Source organism: Ochotona princeps, chromosome 2 (genome assembly GCF_030435755.1).
Source record: "Ochotona princeps isolate mOchPri1 chromosome 2, mOchPri1.hap1, whole genome shotgun sequence".
In the NCBI taxonomy this organism is placed as follows: Eukaryota; Metazoa; Chordata; class Mammalia; order Lagomorpha; family Ochotonidae; genus Ochotona; species Ochotona princeps.
This window is the reverse complement of record NC_080833.1, coordinates 57781261-57801789: the sequence shown is the minus strand read 5'-3', so window position 1 is coordinate 57801789 and position 20529 is coordinate 57781261. Positions and strand designations below refer to the sequence as shown.

General features: G+C 38.1%; 1 protein-coding gene across 1 annotated transcript in view; it reads right to left on the bottom strand.

The window, feature by feature from the left end:
- The window catches only part of LRRC7 (leucine rich repeat containing 7), a 470136-nt gene that overhangs the window by 278568 nt on the left and 171039 nt on the right, over positions 1-20529 (bottom strand). Inside the window, exon 3 of the mRNA XM_036494635.2 lies at positions 17500-17702. Within this exon, the coding sequence (XP_036350528.2) occupies positions 17500-17702 (203 nt within the window). The remainder of the gene's footprint in view (positions 1-17499; positions 17703-20529) is intronic.

Genomic DNA, 20529 nt, shown 5'->3' with positions numbered 1-20529 from the left:
TCTCCTATGTCCCAGATGCTCCACGTCCCATCCAGCCCCCTGCTTATGGCCTGGGAAAGCAGTAGAGGATGACCTTGGGATTCTGCACCCCTGTGGGAGACCCGGAAGATGCTCCTGGCTCCTAATTTCGGATTGGCTCAGCTCCAGTCATTGTGACCACTTGGGGAGTAATTTCTTAATAAATTCACCAGAAACACAGGCAGTCAGAGTCAAAATAAACAAATGGGATTACATCAAACTAAGAGGCTTCTATAAGCAAAGGAAATGATTAACAAAGAGGCAACTAGCCAAATGGGAGAAAATCTTTGCACACTACACAGCAGAGAGGGAAGTAATATTCAGGGTTTTCAAAGAACTTCAGAAATGCAAAGATAACAAAACAAGCAACCCTGTGAACAAATGGGCTAAATAAATGAGCAGGCATTTTTCAAAAGAACAAATGGAAGTGGCTAATAGACCCATGAAAAAAATGCTCAGGCTCATTAGCTACTAGGGAAATACAAATAAAAATCTCATTGAAATTGCACCTAACTCCAATAGAATTGGCCTACATTGTGAAATCTACTAACAACATCTGCTGGTGATTAGTGGGCAAAAAGGTACCTCACTCCCGTGCTGGTGGGAGGGTAGGCTAGCACAGCCACTATGAAAGTCATTATGGAGAATGCACCGAGAACTGAAAATTAATCTACAACATGTCCTAGCTATCCCACTCCTGGAAACATATTTAAAAGAAGTGAAATCTGCATATGAGAAAGTGATTCACAACCCTGTATTTATGGCAGCACAATCCATAAGAGTGAAGACCTAGAAAAAAATGCAGATTCCCATCAAAAGAAGAATAGATTAAAAAACAAAACAAAACAAAACAAAAAACAATGGTGTATCTACTCAGTGGGATACTTATGCAGAAATTAAAAGGAACAAAATTCTTCCATTTGCCACAAAATGATCCCAACTGTTACTCTCAGTAAAATAAACCAATCCCCAAAGGACAAATATCATTTGTTCTCTCTGATATAAGCCAACTTTCATACAAAATACAAGATAAATAGAAATACAGGTAAGCATATACATACATATATCCTTATAGAGGAACTGAATAATAGAGATTAGCATATCAGAAAGGGAGGATATGTTGCAGTATGTATCTCTACTCCTGAATAAAAGGAGGACTCCCAATAAAACTGTTCTATATTCTTTGACTGTTTGATACTAGAATTTCTACCATTGTCTATACCTACAATGCCATGATACACTTAAATAGTATGTTGTTGGACATGTAACTATTGCTGAAGGACTACACTACTGTGATAATAAGAAGGAAGATGGTGTGGGGTGAGAATGGGGAGGAGAAAGGGGAGGAAAATATTAGGATCATTTTCAATTAATTCCCTCTACTTCATAAAAACTATTGCATACCAGACATGCTCAAACTTTTACTCACCTGGTAGCAAACCAATCAATTTCAAGCAAAGCACAGAAAATGCATTACAGGACTTAGTAATCAAAGGAAAAATGGACAGCATTGTATTTGTTTTAATTCCAGGAGAATTTGAGCAAGACACTTAAGAACATCTCAAGAAAGAAAACAGAATATGATCAGTGATATTCTCAACTAATTAGTCCTAATATATCTGGGACTATAAAATGATGACATATTTTGTCAGGTTACTAGTAAAGTTAAAAACATTTTTCTAATTTAATTTATTAGTGCAAATCAAATTTTTGGGTACTAACTCCCAAACTTCTGGATCATTTTCCCAATACATTTCCCTTTTTTAGAGCATCTTTTGATAAAAGTCTTTTATAGATTTTTGCATGTAAGTGACCCATTTTTGCCTGTTTCTGAAAGTTTTAATGCTATGATGTGATCCTTTATGAATTCGCCTTTTCATGGATAATGTTAAGTAGAAATCCATTCTTTTGTCTTTAAATATGACCAGTTGTTGTTATGTCGTTTTTAAACGGTCCCTTATTTCTCCAGTGATTAGCAAAAAGAATCTGTTGTTATCTGATTTCAACATAAGTATTCAGTTTCTGGAGTTTCTATTTTTGGTCAGCTAGTTTATTTGTCTGTTTCTCTTATCCTTACTGGGTCACCAGAATTTCATCATTAATTCATGCTTGTGTCAGAGAAGAATGGGAAGAAATATGAGGGAATGATGGAGAAGGGAAAACAGCCCCATCCTGCTTTGAAGGAGGTTGATTTTCTGACACTAAAATAGAATGGGGAGACAGAGTAGATTCGGAAGACAGGTGTCCTTAGGGAAGCCGGAAGGGGAGGAAAGCCTCAGGGATCTTTCCATTATAATTGGCAAAGAAGTGCAAGTGGCTGGATTCTAAACTGTGGGCAGTAGAAAGGTTCTAGCCAGAATCCAAAATCTTGCATGAATCAGATTTTATCCTAGTGGAAACTTTGGATAGTGTTAAATTTATTGATTTGTTGATTAATTTGAAACACAGGCTGACAAAGAGAGAGGGAAAGGAAGAATGGAGGCAAAGGAAGAATAAACCCATGGACATGGGCCACTACCCACTGCCTGCTAGGTACATTAGCAGGAAGCTGGGTTGTAGTGGAACATTTGGGAATCCAACAGGCACTCTGACATAAAATTTTATAACCCAAGAACTAGCTTAACTCAGTGTGTCACAATGTCTGATCCTGACAGTCATTTTAAACAAATTTTTAGTCAATCTTACAAATGTTAGTTTGTGTGCACATTTCACGTGTGCACAGTAGACTGGTAAATGCCGTATACAGACCTGGACATACACATTTGCATTCATGAATTAGAAAGTCTCCTGAAGTTTAGACATGAATCTATAGATGAAATTTAAAAGCTCTGGGACAGGGCCCAGAGGCGTGGCCTAGCGGCTAAAGTCCTTGCCTTGAACTCGCCAGGATCCCATATGGGCGCCAGTTCTAATCCCGGCAGCTCCACTTCCCATCCAGCTCCCTGCTTGTGGCCTGGGAAAGCAGTCAAGAAAGGCCCAAAGTCTTGGGACAGTGCACCTGCAAGGGAGACCCAGAAGAGGTTCCAGGTTCCTGGCATCGGATCGGCACAGCACCAGACGTTGCGCTCACTTGGGGAGTGAATCATTGGATGGAAGATCTTCCTCTCTGTCTCTCCTCCTCTCTGTATATCTGACTTTGTAATAAAAGTGAATAAATCTTAAAAAAAAAAAGCTCTGGGACAGAAAATCATAACTTATCACTCATAGTTCTTGAAAAGATCCCAATTCTTGAGGATGGCTTTCAAGAGCCTGCACGGCTGCAGTTTCTTATCCTCCCAGTCCTCTTATCCTGTGTCGCTCTTCCATACCTCTCTATTTCCATCCCTGGGTGGTCTCATCGTCAGCTATGGTGTGATGCTGTATTCTACACCTGCTGTACTTTACTTGCCTTTGCAAAAACACTAGGTTTCCAGATGACACTCCTTTTCTTTCAACCCTACCAGGCATTCCCTTATCTGTTAGGCTCAGATATTCCCTTTTTAAGCCATAGATTGATTGATTTCCATGCCCTAGCTCTGAACTTATAAAATTCCATTTGGTTACCCATATTTGTGATTTCTAGATCCTAAGATTCTCTAGTTTCTATAAAACTGACACTGTATAACACAGTGCTAGGCACATTGTATAAAATGACAGCAAAGACTTGAAATTACAGTAAGTGAAAGTATTTAAGAAAGATTGTTGAAAATAGAATTAAAAGTTAAAATTAATTACTGCCAAATATTTTTGAAAGTCATGTGTAGTTTTTTTCATTATCTATGTTTCTCATGATTATTTTAAAAAGCCCTCCTATATATTATGCCATGTTGCTAATGTGAAGCGCTAGAGAAAGACAAATTATTATGATTTGAATTAGTAATTCATTGTCTTAACATCAGGCCTGGGAATTTAATGATAATATAAAGATGTCACAAATGTGTTTGACTATAACTCAAGTATATGCTAAATATGGTTTCTTCAGAAAAATTTAAAAAATAAATTGCTTAGTTTTCCATCACAAGCGAAAAAAAAAGTATTGCTTGTCAATTTTTAAAAGATAAGTCCTTTGTTTAGATGTCTCTTATAGCATCATGGCTACTGAACGAGAAGGTTACTGGTGTCATATGTTGACATGGGTGAACTTTCTCAGGGAAAGAACTGATAGTCTAAGGAGTTGATATCAATGTTTGGCTGGTTTCTTAACTCTCTTCTTTGAGTTCCTTTAAAATATTCAACTTCTGAATTCCTTTAAAATATTCAAGTTAATGTGAAACCTACTTCAAATATTTAGTTATCTGGTGTCCATTAAAATATAATGCCTAAAATTCTTTGGTTCAATCCAAGTGTTAAAGTTATGCTTGATTATAAAGGAGTCAACTCGTAAGTGCTTAGCGGAGCTGTAAGCTTCTGACTAGGATAGTCACCTAACTTCTCTGTCACACTCCTTCCTACTTTTCTTCTCCCTTTCTTAGTTTGTTCCTTCCTTCTCTCCCTCCCAGTTCTCTTCCTTCTAAATGCTAGTGCTGAAAAAGCAACTCTTGAAGATCTAATCAGTAAAAGGTACAGGGCAAGGACTCAGACAGGAATAAGTGCACAGCCAGCCTGTGATTACAAATATGGAACATAAAATTTAAATGTATTTTAATAATGAATAAAACAATATGTGAAGCAATAAATGACAATGAATAAATAAATAAAATTACAGCAGAGAAAGGGAATTACAAATTATATTTTATTCCAAAAGAAACATCCCTAGATTTTATTCTTAACCCAGAAACAACTGAATGTGTGGGTTTGTCTGGTCTTCAAACTATTTTATCTAACTTTCATCTCTTAAATGGTGACAAGCAGAGAGGATTCATTGGAATAATAACTGTCAATCTGAGTATACAAGGAAACATAGCTATACCTATTGTGTTTGATTTTAACCTGAATTTAAATACTTTTTAAATGAGAATGTTCTTGAATGTACATACTCACCATTACTTTATGATAGCAAGCATATCATATCCAGAGAGAAAAATAGAAAATCTAAATTTCAAATCTTAATTTAAATGATCCTTATTTTTTCCAACTTCATTATTCATACACATTTGTGGAATAACTTCCTAACATCTTTGTTGAACTTAAGAGAAGAGACCTGTGTGTTTGCACATTTAAGAGCATGTGTGTCTGTAAGTATGCTTTAGGAGTTTTTTATATTAGCTTTTCAGTAATCTTGGTATGTGAAATTATTGGATAATTGACATTTGCACCTTTGCCTATACACAACAATCAGTGTGGTATGAACAAATCAGTTGAATAGCATTTAGGCTTTCGTAGTAGCATAAACTGACTCTGTATGTATAAACGTGTTGGGGTTGGGGGTGGGAGGAGGAGAGGGACAAAGTTTTTGCCTTTTTAGGAACTGATAGGTTTTACAACTAAAGGCTGAACTTCGTGTATTTGACCAGTGAAGATGAGGAACCAGAAAGAAAATGGCTCATGGCATGATTGTAATGTCTTCTCCACTGGGATAATAATAATAGGTTACAAGTTTTGTTATTAGGTAAATCTGTAATTGAATTCTTACTCTACCTCTAAATAGTTTTCTCTAAGGGTCAGTGCTGGGGTCCATGCAGTAGGTGTGGATGACACGAAGGTGTGAAGAGAACAGCTCCCCTGTTTGGCAGGGCCCAGGAGAGCTTGCAGCTGTTGGGCAGCGCCCAACAGATTTCTCTCTGACAACCTTCATGCGGTTTCACCCCTGTTTGCATGGACACTCAAGCACCCCACTAAGAATTCTGTAATCTATTGACGCATTGTTGCTTGCCCCTGTGAGATGGTTTTGCAACCGATGTGAGCTTGAGAGTTAATGTCACTGATAATGTCTTGGTGAGTCGGCCTTTGACAATTTACACACAGGAGCACAATTAAGCCCATACCATTTCTGGACACCTTATTAGGTGCCTAACAATTGCCTCAGAATCTGGCCCAGCCATGTAGCATACCTTCTGGGAAGGGGATTGATAAATATCCTAAATATTAATGCAACTGATGGGAGTAAGAGCTGAAACTGCTATGGCAATAAATATAGTTACTGTGATCTCAAAGGCTAGCCTCTCTGCAATATCTTTGGCACATAGAAAATGTAACTGTCCCAGCCACTTTTATAATTTTTAGCTAGAGGAATTAAGGATGCCTTTATTAAAGAAATATGCTTTTAATTGTTGGTTGTTTATGGGGTTATAGAGCCTATAGTTGTAGGGGCAATTTACCATTTGAAACTTTTGTCTTGCATTTTTATGTTTTTTTCCTTGTTGCATATTTTCCCATTAAATGATGGGTAAAATGTAGAAATAGAAATGTGGTAGGAATATATTACTGATTAGCAGGTAATTGCATGTGCCTTGGCCATGGAGTCCTGGCTGTCTCTCCATGGCTACTACTGAAGAATGAATAATGGCTTGCTTTGAAGAATATCAATACAGTATTTTACAGAATTACCTTTAGGGGCACCTGCTTAGCCCTGAAGTACAGATAGAATGACCAAATGTCTGTGCATGCCCCCTTAGTCTTGAAGTAAAAATAGAACAATTATTTGCTTGTGTAGAAGCTTGTGATGTGTCTGAGTAAATAAAAAGGATAGCTTCTTGAGCTGTTGCGAGACAGCACCAAGTGACAGTGCCCGTGTCTTTCTTTATCGAAGACTCTACGCACCCTTCCCAAGCTCCAAACTCGGCTGGAGCTGGCCTCCTGCAGTTCATTTTTTAATTTGAAAATTCAATTAGATTATCTGCCAGTCTTCCTTCAGCAGTGCATGTCTGCCAGGTCGATTTTCCTGATGACCACAAACAAAGGATTAGTTGTGTATCTACTGTGTTTTCATATTATTTGGAGTATATATTTCTATAACAGACTCTTAAAATGTCATTTTATAATTTATTTGTGCAGTAAATGTTTAGTGGGATTTTAGATTTGTACCAGATCCATGTTAATTTCTGTTAAAAGAATGAAATAGACATAATGTCTTATTCAAGAGAGGGAAGAAAACACATTGCAGTAAATGTGGATTAAATGAATCACTATGATAGGGCTGGTAGGTACAACTGTAGGCTTTTGCTTATGGTCATATGGAGGAACAGAAGAGAATTAACTAACTGTTCCAGTGACTGAAGAATGACAGCTGTGGGGCCCAGTGCAGTGGCCTAGCGGCTAGAGTTCTCGCCCTGAACTCGCCAGGATCCCATATGGGCGCCGGTTCTAATCTCGGTAGCTCCACTTCTCATCCAGCTCCCTGCTTGTGGCCTGGGAAAGCAGTCGAGGATGGCCCAAGGCTTTGGGACCGTGCCTCTGCAAGGGAGACCCGGAAGAGGTTCCTGGCTCCTGGCTTCAGTTTGGCGCAGCACCGGCCGTTGCGGTCACTTGGGGAGTGAATCATTGGATGGAAGATCTTCCTCTCTGGCTCTCCTCCTCTCTGCATATCTGACTTTCCAATAAAAATAAATAAATATTTTTTAAAAAAGAATGACAGCTGTGGGAGAAACAGCAATTGAGATGAAACTCTCTGTGACTGCAAAAGCAGCAAAAGAATGCAGAGGTACACTGGGAATAGACAAAGCTGCCTTCTCTTAGCTTTGCATGCCACGGTGCACAGTGTTCTCTTGAACTCAGAGAGCTGACAGTGACTGCCTTCACTTATCTCGAAGTCTAGTCACACTTTCATTTGTAATCTATCACAATTGCTTGATCGTGGAACAAAATGGGTGACATGGCTGGTTTTAGGGTTACAAATCCAGAGACTATTTCATTGGTTGCCAGAAGATAATGAGGTTCTGACAAAGGTTCCAAACATAGGACAATGATGGGGATAAAATTTAAGTGTAAACTTTGACATTTTATGTTTTGATTTGATGTGGAAGGTGAGAAAGCACAGTAGGGTCCTGGTAATGGGACTGAACCAACTGCTTTAGAAAATATAGCAGAGACCTCAAGGATGTCAATTAGGCTCTTTTGAGTGTGAATCATCAAGTAAATTCAGAAAGTATAAACATTGTATTGAGAAATAGGGCATGAATTGGCATAACAGACTTGTAAGTCTTCATTGTGAAAATGGATGAAAGAGGTAACTTCCCTTAGTCTAAAGGATTCTCTAGTTCTTTCATTAATTAGCCTTTTTTTTAAAGATTTATTTTTTTTATTGGAAAGGCGATTGTACAGAGAGGAGAGACAGGGAGGAAGATCTTCCGTCCGATGATTCACTCCCCGAGTGGCTGCAGTGACTGGTGCTGCACCCATCCGAAGCCAGGAACCTCCTCCGGGTCTCCCACGCGGGTGCAGAGTCCGAAAGTCTTAGGCCGTCCTCAACTGCATTCCCAGGTCACAGGCAGGGAGCTAGATGGGAGGTGGGGCCACTGGGATTAGAACTGGCACCCATATGGAATCCCGGGGCGTTCAAGGCAAGGACCTTAACCGCTACACTATTGTGCTGGGCCCAACTAAGCCTTTTTATTAACTTTTGTGATTGGTTCAATTTTTCTCTTCTATTTTATTTTTAATTGTATGATATAATTCCATAGACTCTGGGGTTTCACTAACCCCCTCACAAAAATTTCTCCTCCCAACTGATTTCCCCCACATTATTGCAATAGCATAGTCCTTCATAAACAGTCACAAATCCATCAATCTGCTGTTCAATTGTGTACTGACATCGCTGGTACAGACAATGGCAGACAGTCCAGCATCCTGTTGTTAAGATATATCCAACGTCTCACTGGGAGTGCTTTGATTTGGAACCAGAGATGCATACTGCACCGCATCTTCATATCTGAATATGCAAGTCTCTATTATGTCACTACTATACATTCCATTAAATGGAAAGCCATAAAACAAAATTTACAACAGGATTAAAGTTAAAATCAATTATTATTTAATTTGATATTGTCTTCATTTCCTCAGAACCCCTTGCTTCCACTTGACACTTCCTGTGAACAGCGTTTTTACTTGGGTCTGTCAGCATCTCTGGGCCTGCCCTTGGCATCCTTAGGTCTTCCCCATTTCCCCGTGTGTTGTAATTTCTCTGCTGGCTGGGGTAGTTCTTTCCCATGGATGACAGTAAAAATTATCATGAATGTTAATGAGAAAATTTGTGTGCTAAATGTATTGTATGTGCTTTCATGAAGTCAACTCTTAATTATTTAGAACAAAGAGAAACTTTATTCTAACTGAAGGCCACAACCACACAGAAAAGGCTCCATAAAGAGCCATAGGAATTACATCAACATAATTAACCTTTACTGCCAGCTCAAAAGGAACACAAATCTTTAATTCATCTACTTAAGGAAAACAGAGAACTTTAACTCTCTAGAAAATAAATGTTATAGGGATACATAAATTTACAAACTTACCAAAATGAAAAATCAATAGCAAAATCACATTGGTACCAGGAAACAAGAAATAGTGGAATTACTCAAAAGAACTAAGCAGAATATTGTTATTTACTTGAAGCTTCTCCTGGTCAAGATTTAACTCATTAAGTGTCATTTGGAAAAATGACTTTCTGCAAAGAGAATTTTCTCTCCTTTTAGATCACTGTTAATTAAAAAAGAACATGCCTTCCTTTCTAGACTAGGAGGCATATCATTTCTAATTTTAGTAAATTTAGTAAGTAAAGTGAACTGGTATATGTTCTTTTGGTACTGCAGTTAACGACAATCTACAATCGTGGCTGGCTCTTGAAAGTTTACATTTTGCTGCATTTGACATTTTCCCTATAACAGAACAGTGAAGAAGAAATACAGCAAAGTCAGGAGACAACAAAATCTATTCTTACTGCCATCCAGATAATGCTTTTAACATATTTGCAAGATTTCATAATAAAATTCAACCCCCTTCCGCTCCTCCTCCCTGTTTCTCTGAAAGGCAACTGCTCTTTGCATTCTGTGAGCCCTGTGTCATTTTACCTTCAGGACACCGATCCTGCAATCAGTCCATCGATTTCCTGCATGTAGTTTTTCCCTCTTTTTCTTCCTATCTATTATTATGAGTGTACAAATGTGTTTTGGTGTTATTGATCTTAAAATACAGAGTAAGAAAGTTTCTTGATTTTAAACAGTCATCTAGCGTGTCTTATTTTTCTGCTATTCTTTACAATAACATGGTCTGAGAGATTTCTGTGGTCAGCATTGTCTCCTCAATCAATCACTGATAGGTTTTCACGTTCCTACTCTTATCCCATTCACCAATTACTTCCACACTAGCAAATACAACGGTCTTTCTGTCATTTTAGTCAATCTCTTTGAGCTTGATTTCCATGACAGAATATACCTTTTCCTACATCCTCAATAGAGTGTTCTCCTCTTGTTTTCCTCCTCTTATCCATATCAACTCTTTCCAAATCTCTTTTCAGATCCTTAGCCCTTATCTCTTCTTCACTTAATGAGCTAAATCTTGACCAGGAGAAACTTGGAGTAAGCAACAATATTCTATTTAGCTCTTTAGAATAATGCCATTGTTAAAAATACTTCTTTTTTTCTTCACTACTGTCAATCAAGTTGTAGCTAAAATTCTCTCATTTGAGTAACTGGGGCAGCCTCTAACTATTATTTATTTTTATTGAAAAGTCAGATATATATAGAGGACGAGAGACAAAGAGGAAGATCTTCCATCCGGTGATTCAAACCCCATGTGGCCGCAATGGCCAGAGCTGAGCCAATTTGAAGCCAAGGAGCTCAGAGCCTCTGTTCCGGGTCTCCCACATAGGTGCAGCATGGCTGCGCTTTGGGCCATCCTCAACTGCTTTCCCAGGCCACAAGCAGGGAGCTGGATGAGAAGCAGAGCATCCAGGACATTAACCAGCACCCATATGGGATCCGGGCTCTTGCAAGTGAAGAGTCAGCCATCACTGAGCCATCACCCCAGGCTCTTGCTTTATTGCTTTTTTTTTTTTTTTAATGTCACTCTCTGAAATGGCAATAAGAGCCAGCAATGAGTTAATTAATCAAATCTCAATGAAGTTTGGTATTTAGATAAAGCTTACAAATAAGTGTTGACTTGAGTTTTCAATCAAAAATTAGTAAACAGTTCAAAAAATTGAAGGCAATAGATGCAGCCCAGTTTCATATACACAAACATAATTAAGAATTTCTAATATAAAATTTTAAAACAGTAAAATACTTCAAGCAATATTGGAATCCCAGTACTGAGCCTCTATATAGTGCCTTTGATGCAGAGACAATTTAGTATCAGGATTTAGCCACCCACAGCTCCAGGCCTTCCTTCCTTAGCTTCAAGTTTTCTTGCCCTGGCTTTATGACAGAAAAAAAATCAATCTTTTAAAAACTGAAGGAAATCAGCTGGCCTTGCAGGGTACGTTGAAAACAAAATACATGAGGTTATTTATCTCCACTATAGATAACATTTTTAGGGTAGATCTTATCTTGAGGGTTTTTCTAGGAATCTCAAGTGCTGATCCAAAATTATCTAACACCTGACCAACTGAAGACCACTTTGTCATCTTCAGAATCCTCAGTAAAACAAAATTGATAACCAATTGAAGGCAGGCCATAAGTTCTGCAGACAACTAGAGACTTGCACACCAAGTGAATGTGCAACCTTCAATCTAAACTTTATTCTATAAAAATATTTACCTGAAGAAGTCTAGGAATCACATGATAACTCCCAGGTGCCTTATTCTGCACACTGCAAAAACAAACTCTTAATTTTCTTACATGATCCAAGGCCAGCAATTGGCTTGCTGTGAAAGATATTATTGAGGTCAAATCTGAATGTATAAGAAACCAAGAAGAGAGAGAAGAGATAAAAGAGAAGAGATGAAAGAGGAGAGAAGAGAAAAAAAGGGAAGGTAGGAGGGAAGGGAATGATACTAGAATTGTATCTGTGAACTACATGAAATCTGTTCTTGTTGTATTAACATATCACTAATATAAAAACAAAAAAATGTTTACATTATATCTAATATTGGCAGACATAACAAATTGTACTATATAATTCCTGGAGACGCAGCTTCTCTGTAACTGTCTTTATTTTTGATGGGGTGAATAGTATAAAATAAAGGGTATACTTTTTCAGGGATACAAAGTTACTGAAGGAACTGTCTACAGGAAGAACAAACTTGGTACATGGAGGAACTTAGGACAATGAGGATAAGACTGCCTCATCATTTTTTCTCAAAGCCCATTTGTTGGTTATAAGCTTGGATCTCTTTTCCACTTGCTGGCTACCAGCTTGATTCAGATGGATTTTTATTATCTATTTATTTTCTGAAGAGTTGGTGAGGATTTTTGCTATTTCATGGGCCAGTGACTTCAGCTATACCATGAAAAAATATCATCAGTCTGCAACACACATTTTGATAAATCTGTGCCGACTGTGTATTAGATATCAATATTTTAGCTACATTGCCTGGCATAAGTGATGAACACAGTTGTTTGCACCATTGCAATTGTGTTCTTGTGACCTTGCCCTGGAATTAGTTTTTCTTTTTAGAAAAAGCAATTATGGATGCATAGGACTTTTATTTTCTGGCATCTATAAGCTTACTAATAATATTCCATATTGATTGTAGTTTTGTTAAATTTTATTTTCATATTTACTACCTGCCATTATGAAATTAGATTTCAACAATCATTCAATTAAAACAAAACAATGGAAAAAGTTGTGTAATGAACTCTTACTTTATATAATCATGAGGTTATGGACTTGTTTTAAGAAAAATACAAAAATAAACAGAAAGTTTTATGTTTCTTTTTTTTTCTGTTTCTGTTTTAATGCCAAAACCAACCACAAGCTTTTGATTACTGTAGTTTCACAACATCTCAAAGTTAGGTGTTGTTAACTATTCAACTTTGTCCTACTTTTAAAAAAATTTTTTTATAATTGTATTTAGTTGATTAGGGTGCAAAGGGTCAAGAGCTACAGGAAAGTGGGTAAGACCATTGTATCCACACTAATATTATCATCATTCTTTTCCCTGTATCTGGGATCAGGGGAGAAACAAAGGGAGAAGCTCCTCCTAGTCTCCCACCATCCCATTAAGGCATGCTCCAAAGATCCTGCTCAAGCAGTTTTGATAGTTCAACAGTTCTGAATTGCTGCCAATCTCGCCGTTCCAAGCATGATGAAATCTATTCAGAATCTACTGGCTGACATAGTCTCTTCATGGTTGGGGTTCTGAGATCAGCAGTTCAGTTGCTGGGATCCTCCAAAAAACTTCATCTGAGGTGATCCACAGACCTGATTCTTGTGTGTGCTTGACAATACAGTGTTCGGCACTGTCCGTCACCCCAAACAGCTTATGCTCATGCTGGTCATTGCAATTGCTTGGTCAGTTCTGTTTCCAGCCCTGTCTTCCATGCGAACCAATGGGTGTTGTAGTCCAGCCCTATCCTGTCCACTTCATACGCGGCTCTTACACAAACCAGTGGGAGCTGCAGCCTAATTGAGGTGACTCCCCACAACCCCCACCAGACCTGCCCCCTACCCTGGTTCCCATGCTTGCCACTATGTACCACAGACTTGTTCAGTCTGTCCTACACCCCATTCAGCTCTCAAAATGTCAATGGGCATTGAAGCCTAAACCCAACCAACTCTGTTATCCAGGCCACACACATACTGGCGGGTGCCATTCTGTCTAGCCACTGCTGCCTCAGTTCTGGTTTTTGTACTCTCCAGTGGGAGTGGCAACCCAAAAAGGAAGTGTTCACTATTTTCCTACTAGGTCACTCCCACTCCCGGATTATGCATTATCCAGGTGGTTCTGGAGTTGACAGATTTAGCCCCCCAGTGCCAGCCTCTGCCAGCTGATGCTACAGCAAAGCCCAACCAGACCTCACTCACTCTAATTTTTGCTTGCACCAGTCGGAACAGTCAGCCCCCAAAATGTTGTAGTGTATTCTTATGAGTAACAAGTATTATGAAGATCAAGATGCTATATTCTTTTCTTAAAAACATTTATGAAAATCAAGGGGTTGGGCCCGGCGGCGTGGCCTAGCGGCTAAAGTCCTCGCCTTGAAAGCCTCGGGATTCCATATGGGCGCCGGTTCTAATCCCGGCAGCTCCACTTCCCATCCAGCTCCCTGCTTGTGGCCTGGGAAAGCAGTTGAGGACGGCCCAATGCTTTGGGACACTGCACCCGCGTGGGAGACCTGGAAGAGGTTCCAGGTTCCCGGTTTCGGATCGGCGTGCATCGGCCCGTTGCGGCTCACTTGGGGAGTGAATCATCGAACGGAAGATCTTCCTCTCTGTCTCTCCTCCTCTGTGTATATCTGGCTGTAATAAAAATGAATAAATCTTTAAAAAAAAAAAAAGAAAAGAAAATCAAGGGGTTAAAATATCAATTCACATGTATGTGTTGCATATCATTACACCTGGATTTAAGATCCATCCTTGGTTTCTATTCCTATCTATCTGATAATTAAGACCCTAGGAGGCATCAGGTGGTAATTTAAGTAGTTGGATCTTTGCCACCATTGGAGTTGTGCGCTCAAATTTTGGCTCTTGGCTTTTACATGACACAGCCCATTCCTAGCCTTTGTGATCGTTTGGAGGGTGAATTAGTAGAATTTCTCTCTGTGTCTCTCTCTGTCTCTTCCTACAGGTTTTGTGGCACTGCAAGTCAAGTTTATGCTTGAAATGCTGGTATCAATGTTAGGGTGCTAGATGGATTCTAACCTACTTACATGTGGTCCAGCATCACAATGATGTACATAGGATTGCAGCATATGATGGCCCGTATGCCTAGACCAATGCTCCCCAAGTAGGTGACCTAGCTCAGGAGGTGACCCAGCAAAGAACTGCCCATCCTGCTGGTCTGTTTGATTTGAACAGGTGCAGAGACAGAGCAACAGATCTCAAAGGGGCAGTGCAGGAACAGGGTAAATTTCACAACCCAGTCCACCTCCAGAGCCATATAGGTTACCATTTTGTCTAAGGAGGCAAGGGCTAGGGACAGTATGGCTAATGCATTGAGCTGGGAGTGAACTCATTTCTGGCTTAGCAAACTGCAACAATGAGGCATCCTACAGGTTTGACCCAAGATAGGTCCAGGCATCCCTCAGGCCTGATGGTCTGCAGATCAAGAACTCTAGTAGTGGCATATCAGACACCATTTTGTATAGTGTGAAAAGAATTTAAGACTGCAAGCTACAACAGTGAGCTGTGCATGTGCACAGCTCAGCAAGAACGCACTGAGTTCAGTGGACTGCACTGGTCCTACAGGAAAATAATACTGACTTTGGCATCGTACATGTCAAAATAGTTCCATATGGCCATCAGACATAATGGCCAACAACTTTTAGCAAGATCAGCACCACCAACAATGTAGTGATATTGGACACCTGGTGTCTCCCTAATCCTGGGACCTACTCCAACTGGAATTGGGAGAAAGGTTGTATAGACAACGGTGTGGCATCAGTATGGTATCACAGGAGATGGAGCCTGGTGAGCCAGGGGCTGGGGCTATGGAGACCAAGGTGGAAATCTAACATAAGAACCCAGACCTGGAACTTGCTGGAGGTTCCTTCCTTCTGGTTCCTTTCTCCTCTCTCTACATACTGATCTCACTCATACATACATTGCAGCTTCAGACTCTCCTGGACTTTCTTCCTTCTCCCTGACTCCCTACAAAATAACCATCTTAATTTCTATATATGTGTTCTTTGGTCAAGGCCTTTCCTCACCTCTGCAAGAATAGAAGTCATCTCTCGGTATAAGGCTTACCGAAGTGTTTGACTCTAAGTCTCTAATTATACATTGCTGAGCATGTACCATTAATGCTTCAGTTTTTCTCTGTAATTATGTTGTCAGATCAGGCTGTCAGATAAGCAAAAAGTGAAATTTGTTTCTCTTGTGTCTCCCTTAAGGCCTCAAGTAAAAGAGCAGATAGTAAATGCATAATTGATTCATTGGTTAGCCGTGCTTTTAGTGTTTATCTTACAAAATCTGCTTCATGGATCCTAGATTTTTAAATGACTAGATAGGCCTGGGGTTGTCAGATTTAGTATGTAAAAATAGGAGATTCCCAGTTACACTCTAATTTTATACGGACAGAAAGCTAATCTTTAAAAAATATTAAGTATATTCCTTGTAATATTTATGACAGAATTATGCTACAAAATTGCTTATTTTTTTAATGTAAAATTCAGATTTAACTAGATGTTTTCTGCTTTTTCTGCCAATCCTAGGCTGGTCTGACCTACACAATAAATACTTTTTTTTCTCATTTAAGGTGAAATTTCACATTTATGACTCGTTTATAAGATCCTACATAGTTTTGTTGATCAAATCCTACAGTAAAATTCACTATGTATGTCTTTGTACATAGAAGCAAAGGTGAATATGAGACATCCTTACATTCAAGTAGTTTCTAATCCTGTGCTTATCCATTGGATCAACTATTATCATGGGCCTGAGCCAGCCCAAACTGAGGGAAGGTCTGAGAAGACATCACCCACTTGGTTGTCAAAAATGAGATATGTTTTTGAAACATGCATTAAGCAGGTTATAACTTTTAATTTATGAATGAATAATTTATAACCTTAAATGAAGATACTTAGAATTTTTTTTATCAGAACACTAACATTTCAGATTTTGATAGTGAAGCTCGAGTTTTTATTGAGAAATATTCTTTACTGGTTCTCAAATATTTAACACGCTCTTTTTAGCATAAACAATGACTTTTTTTTTATTCTTAGCCTGGTTTAGTCTTTCACAAAGAAATACTACATTAACTAAATAGTTTGAGATAGTTATTTAAGCGAAGCTTAGTTTCTACTGGCTTATATTTTGAGCCTCTTCATTAGATGGCTTTGGTCTGCTTTAGTTAATATTTACTTATGCAGTATTTTCAGTGACAGAAAATGATTTGCAGGAAATCTGGTTTTTGTTGCTCAGCACAATATTGTATCAGATCTGTGTGTACATGTTTGTGCTGTTTCACAAATTTTTGAACCAACTTTTTGTACTATTTGCCCCATAGATTCAGTAATAGATATAATAATCAAATCTTAAACTGTAAGACCAAAACTTTTTCACAGTAGTATTAACTACAGATATAAAATAGTATTTCTTATATTTAGAACATATTTCAAGTTTTAAACCACTAAGCATACGATACTGATTTTCAGTTCTGTAAATCAAAATGTCATACCTTTTCCTTTCTTTTTAAACATAATTAATTGATATCGATCCTTCAATTTGTATCTTTAAAATTAAAACAATGAAGCCTACTCTATAAAATGATGACTTCGATGGAGTGCAATTTGCTACTAACATATAATATTAGCATTCATATAGTATATAATATTAGCATAATGTAATATACAAAGTTAAAAATGAAAGTAGCACTAAAAGCAAATGAGAATGTTGGGAAAATCTATAGTAACTTCAATGATCTGTCAATTATCCAAATAAAAGGCAATAGTTAACATTATCATTATAAATTTCCAGTCTATGGAAAATCATGAGAAACTTATTCAGTGTGATGTATTGGTTGTCATAAATTACCTTGGGTAGTTCTTCAATTTGATTGGCATCTAGATAAAGCTCCTCTAATGTCCGCTCGAAGTTAAAGACCTCCTTTGGCACCTGCTGAAGGCTGCAGTGAGAATAATCTAAAACAGAGATGATTTCTTCTTCACCTCGGAAACATCGGCACGGCACCAGACGGCCGATGATTTTCCGCTTGGTGGTCATCTCCAGGCACTGCACTAGAGAGAAGAAGAAGGAAAAAAAAAAAAAAAACAGCTTAATTGACTGTTGTAGAAAGCATTATGATATAAGTTTTGAAATTCAATTTTGGTACACATACATTCCACAATGCTTTAAAATGTATAGATGATACACATATTGTATCAGCAAATCTTTCAACAGCTTGGCAAGGAGTGTTAAACAGATTTTATTCCAAAATCACAAACAAAAAGATGGATTCAGAGAGATTAAGAGACTTTCTGTCATTGCATAGCATTGTAAGAAGCACACTGGCCCAAAATACAATATTGACTTAGGTTAAGCTGTCATCATTATTATACTTTTAATTGCAACAACTGTATAGAATGTGTTAAGATTTAACATTATCCTCAGGATAGAATATATGTCTTCAGAGTTGATTGGAAAAGATATTTCTCCTGTATATTAAGATATCACACCCAAGTTTATGTCTTCCCATTAACTCAATGGTTCACACCATCAGTGAGCATTAATTTTGTAATCACTGTATTCCAGCAACTGGGCTAAATGTGGGGGATTCAAATGGATTATTTTAACAGAGTTTTTTTTCTTCTGGATCTGCAGATTAGGACTGATTTAGTTGCTCACTTCAGAATGTTAATTTTGTGTGTCCAGTGTCCCACCAGAAATTCCTGTGAAAGGCTTGAAATGTCTTTCTTCTATTCCTCCGGCACTAAAGCTTACTTAAAATGTTTAAATTAATTTTAACATATTTAATATATTTCATGGATACTATTATAGGAATATAATGATATCCCTTTCTCCCATGTTGCTCCCTCCCCCCTGCCTCCCTCCTGTCATTTGCTTCTAGAGTATTAAGTTTTTTGAAGGTAGGACAGTACTTAGTTCATCTTAGTGTTTTCCATGGTGATTAATCCATAATATATATTCAATAACTGAAGCATGAAAAAATGCTTGAGTACATGAATGACTATGTCTGAAACTCTCTTCCAAACCATCATCACCTATTGATGACTCATTGGAGAAACTTCATATTCTAGCTATAGCGTCACTACGTTTGTCAATATTCAAAGGAAGAAGAAAGAGCACTCCAATCTTGGTTCCCAAAATTGACCAGAGTGCATCCTAATTGAATGTGCTGCTTCCCAAGGTCTGAAGTAAGTACTTTGAGGAGATTTTATTTCACTCATTCTCAAACTCAAAGCACAAAGTATGGTTTTTGAACCACAGAATTAGGATTGGACAAACATTATTTGGAAACTTGTATTTAATCTATTATTCTTTTTTTACCAAGAGTGTAAATTTATTTTGAAACAGAAATTAGTGATAGTTTATAAAAAGCAATGCAGGATTTTGTTTTTCAAATTGCCTTGGTTAAGTCAAATTTGAAGCAATCGAGTAAAATAAGCTTAAAAGCATCCGGCTGCTGTACCCTAAGCTATTGTTATTCTTCCTTTAACTTCTGAAATAAATGTAAATATATTTTCGAGGAAAGCTTTATGATTAAATATTTATAGATGATTGTTTTCACATGAAAATCTATTCAGGGCTGATTAAAACACTTTCTCTGGTCCTTATTTAGTTCAACTTTGGATCCCCACCCTCTCTTGAAATGATCATCAGGGTCGCTCTGGAGCAGTCCCCCCTAAAAAAAATTAGAGTAGACAGATAGAGAACAACAAGGAAAGCTTATAACCAGACAGGAAACGTCAGTGTGGATTCACATATACCTTACTAGGTAGGTCCCAAAGATCAGTTACTCCTCACTAAGGCCTTGAGGATTTCTCTGTACACCCCTCCTAAAACTGTTCTGCACCTCAACTGTTGACATATGTCTTGTTAGAGTTATAAGCCAGTTTAGACTGTCCTAAAATCTGCCAAGTTCAGTAAAAATCATGCTCCAGCACAATAAACTGCTAAACACCAAAATGAAAATAGACACGAGACAGCTGAATAGCAATCTATAGCCATTTTAAGGTGTATAGCAGCCGGTTCTGTATATAAACTAAATTTGAACTGTCAATGAAGTAGTCACAGGATGTGATTAAGAACTTGCATTTTTTTTAACATATTGGTTACTCAATACCATGTCAATTAACTCCAGAATGTTGTAAATTGTTGTTGATGTTATGTTGTGGCTTTTAATTGGTCAGGATGATATTCTGCCATATTCAGGCCAGAGATGGTCTCCCCAAGAAACCGTTGAATTTATCTGGACAATAAGATGCAGGGCTCTATGCTTGAAATAAAAGAATCTTGACTGGATTTGAACTGTGATACTGCAACAAGGTGGAGGAATCCACCATGGGGGGAGAGCATGGGGAGGGGTTGGGGGAATCCCAGAGCCTATGAAACTGTGTCACAAAATGAAAAGTAATTAATCAAAAAAAGGAAGATTACCTTTCTTCTTAGCTAATACATCTAAACTTCCTTGATTCTCATTTCAGGGAAGCTAAATCATGAGGTTTGGTAACTCCTGCTTTATTTGGTCTTACTTGAGCTCCTTGGAACCCAACATCATGTTTCTGCCTTGGATCTAGGCTATATTTGGCACTGAACACATGTAACTAGTAAATATATAACATAAAATAGGCACCCAATGTTTGTTTAAGTCATTGAAATTGTTAAGGTAATTATTGCATTTGATTATAGTGGTATCAGTGAGGATGCAGAGAAGCAGTATGTTGGGAGGGTTTTAGGTACCCAGAGTTGGCAATCGATTAAATAGGAGGTGGAGGGGAAGGTTGAAGGGGAAAGGAGCATGTGCACTGGTACACAGGGTGTTGATTTGAATAAGAGGCATAATGATGATGCTACACAGAGCTGAGTCAAACTGCACATTTTTTA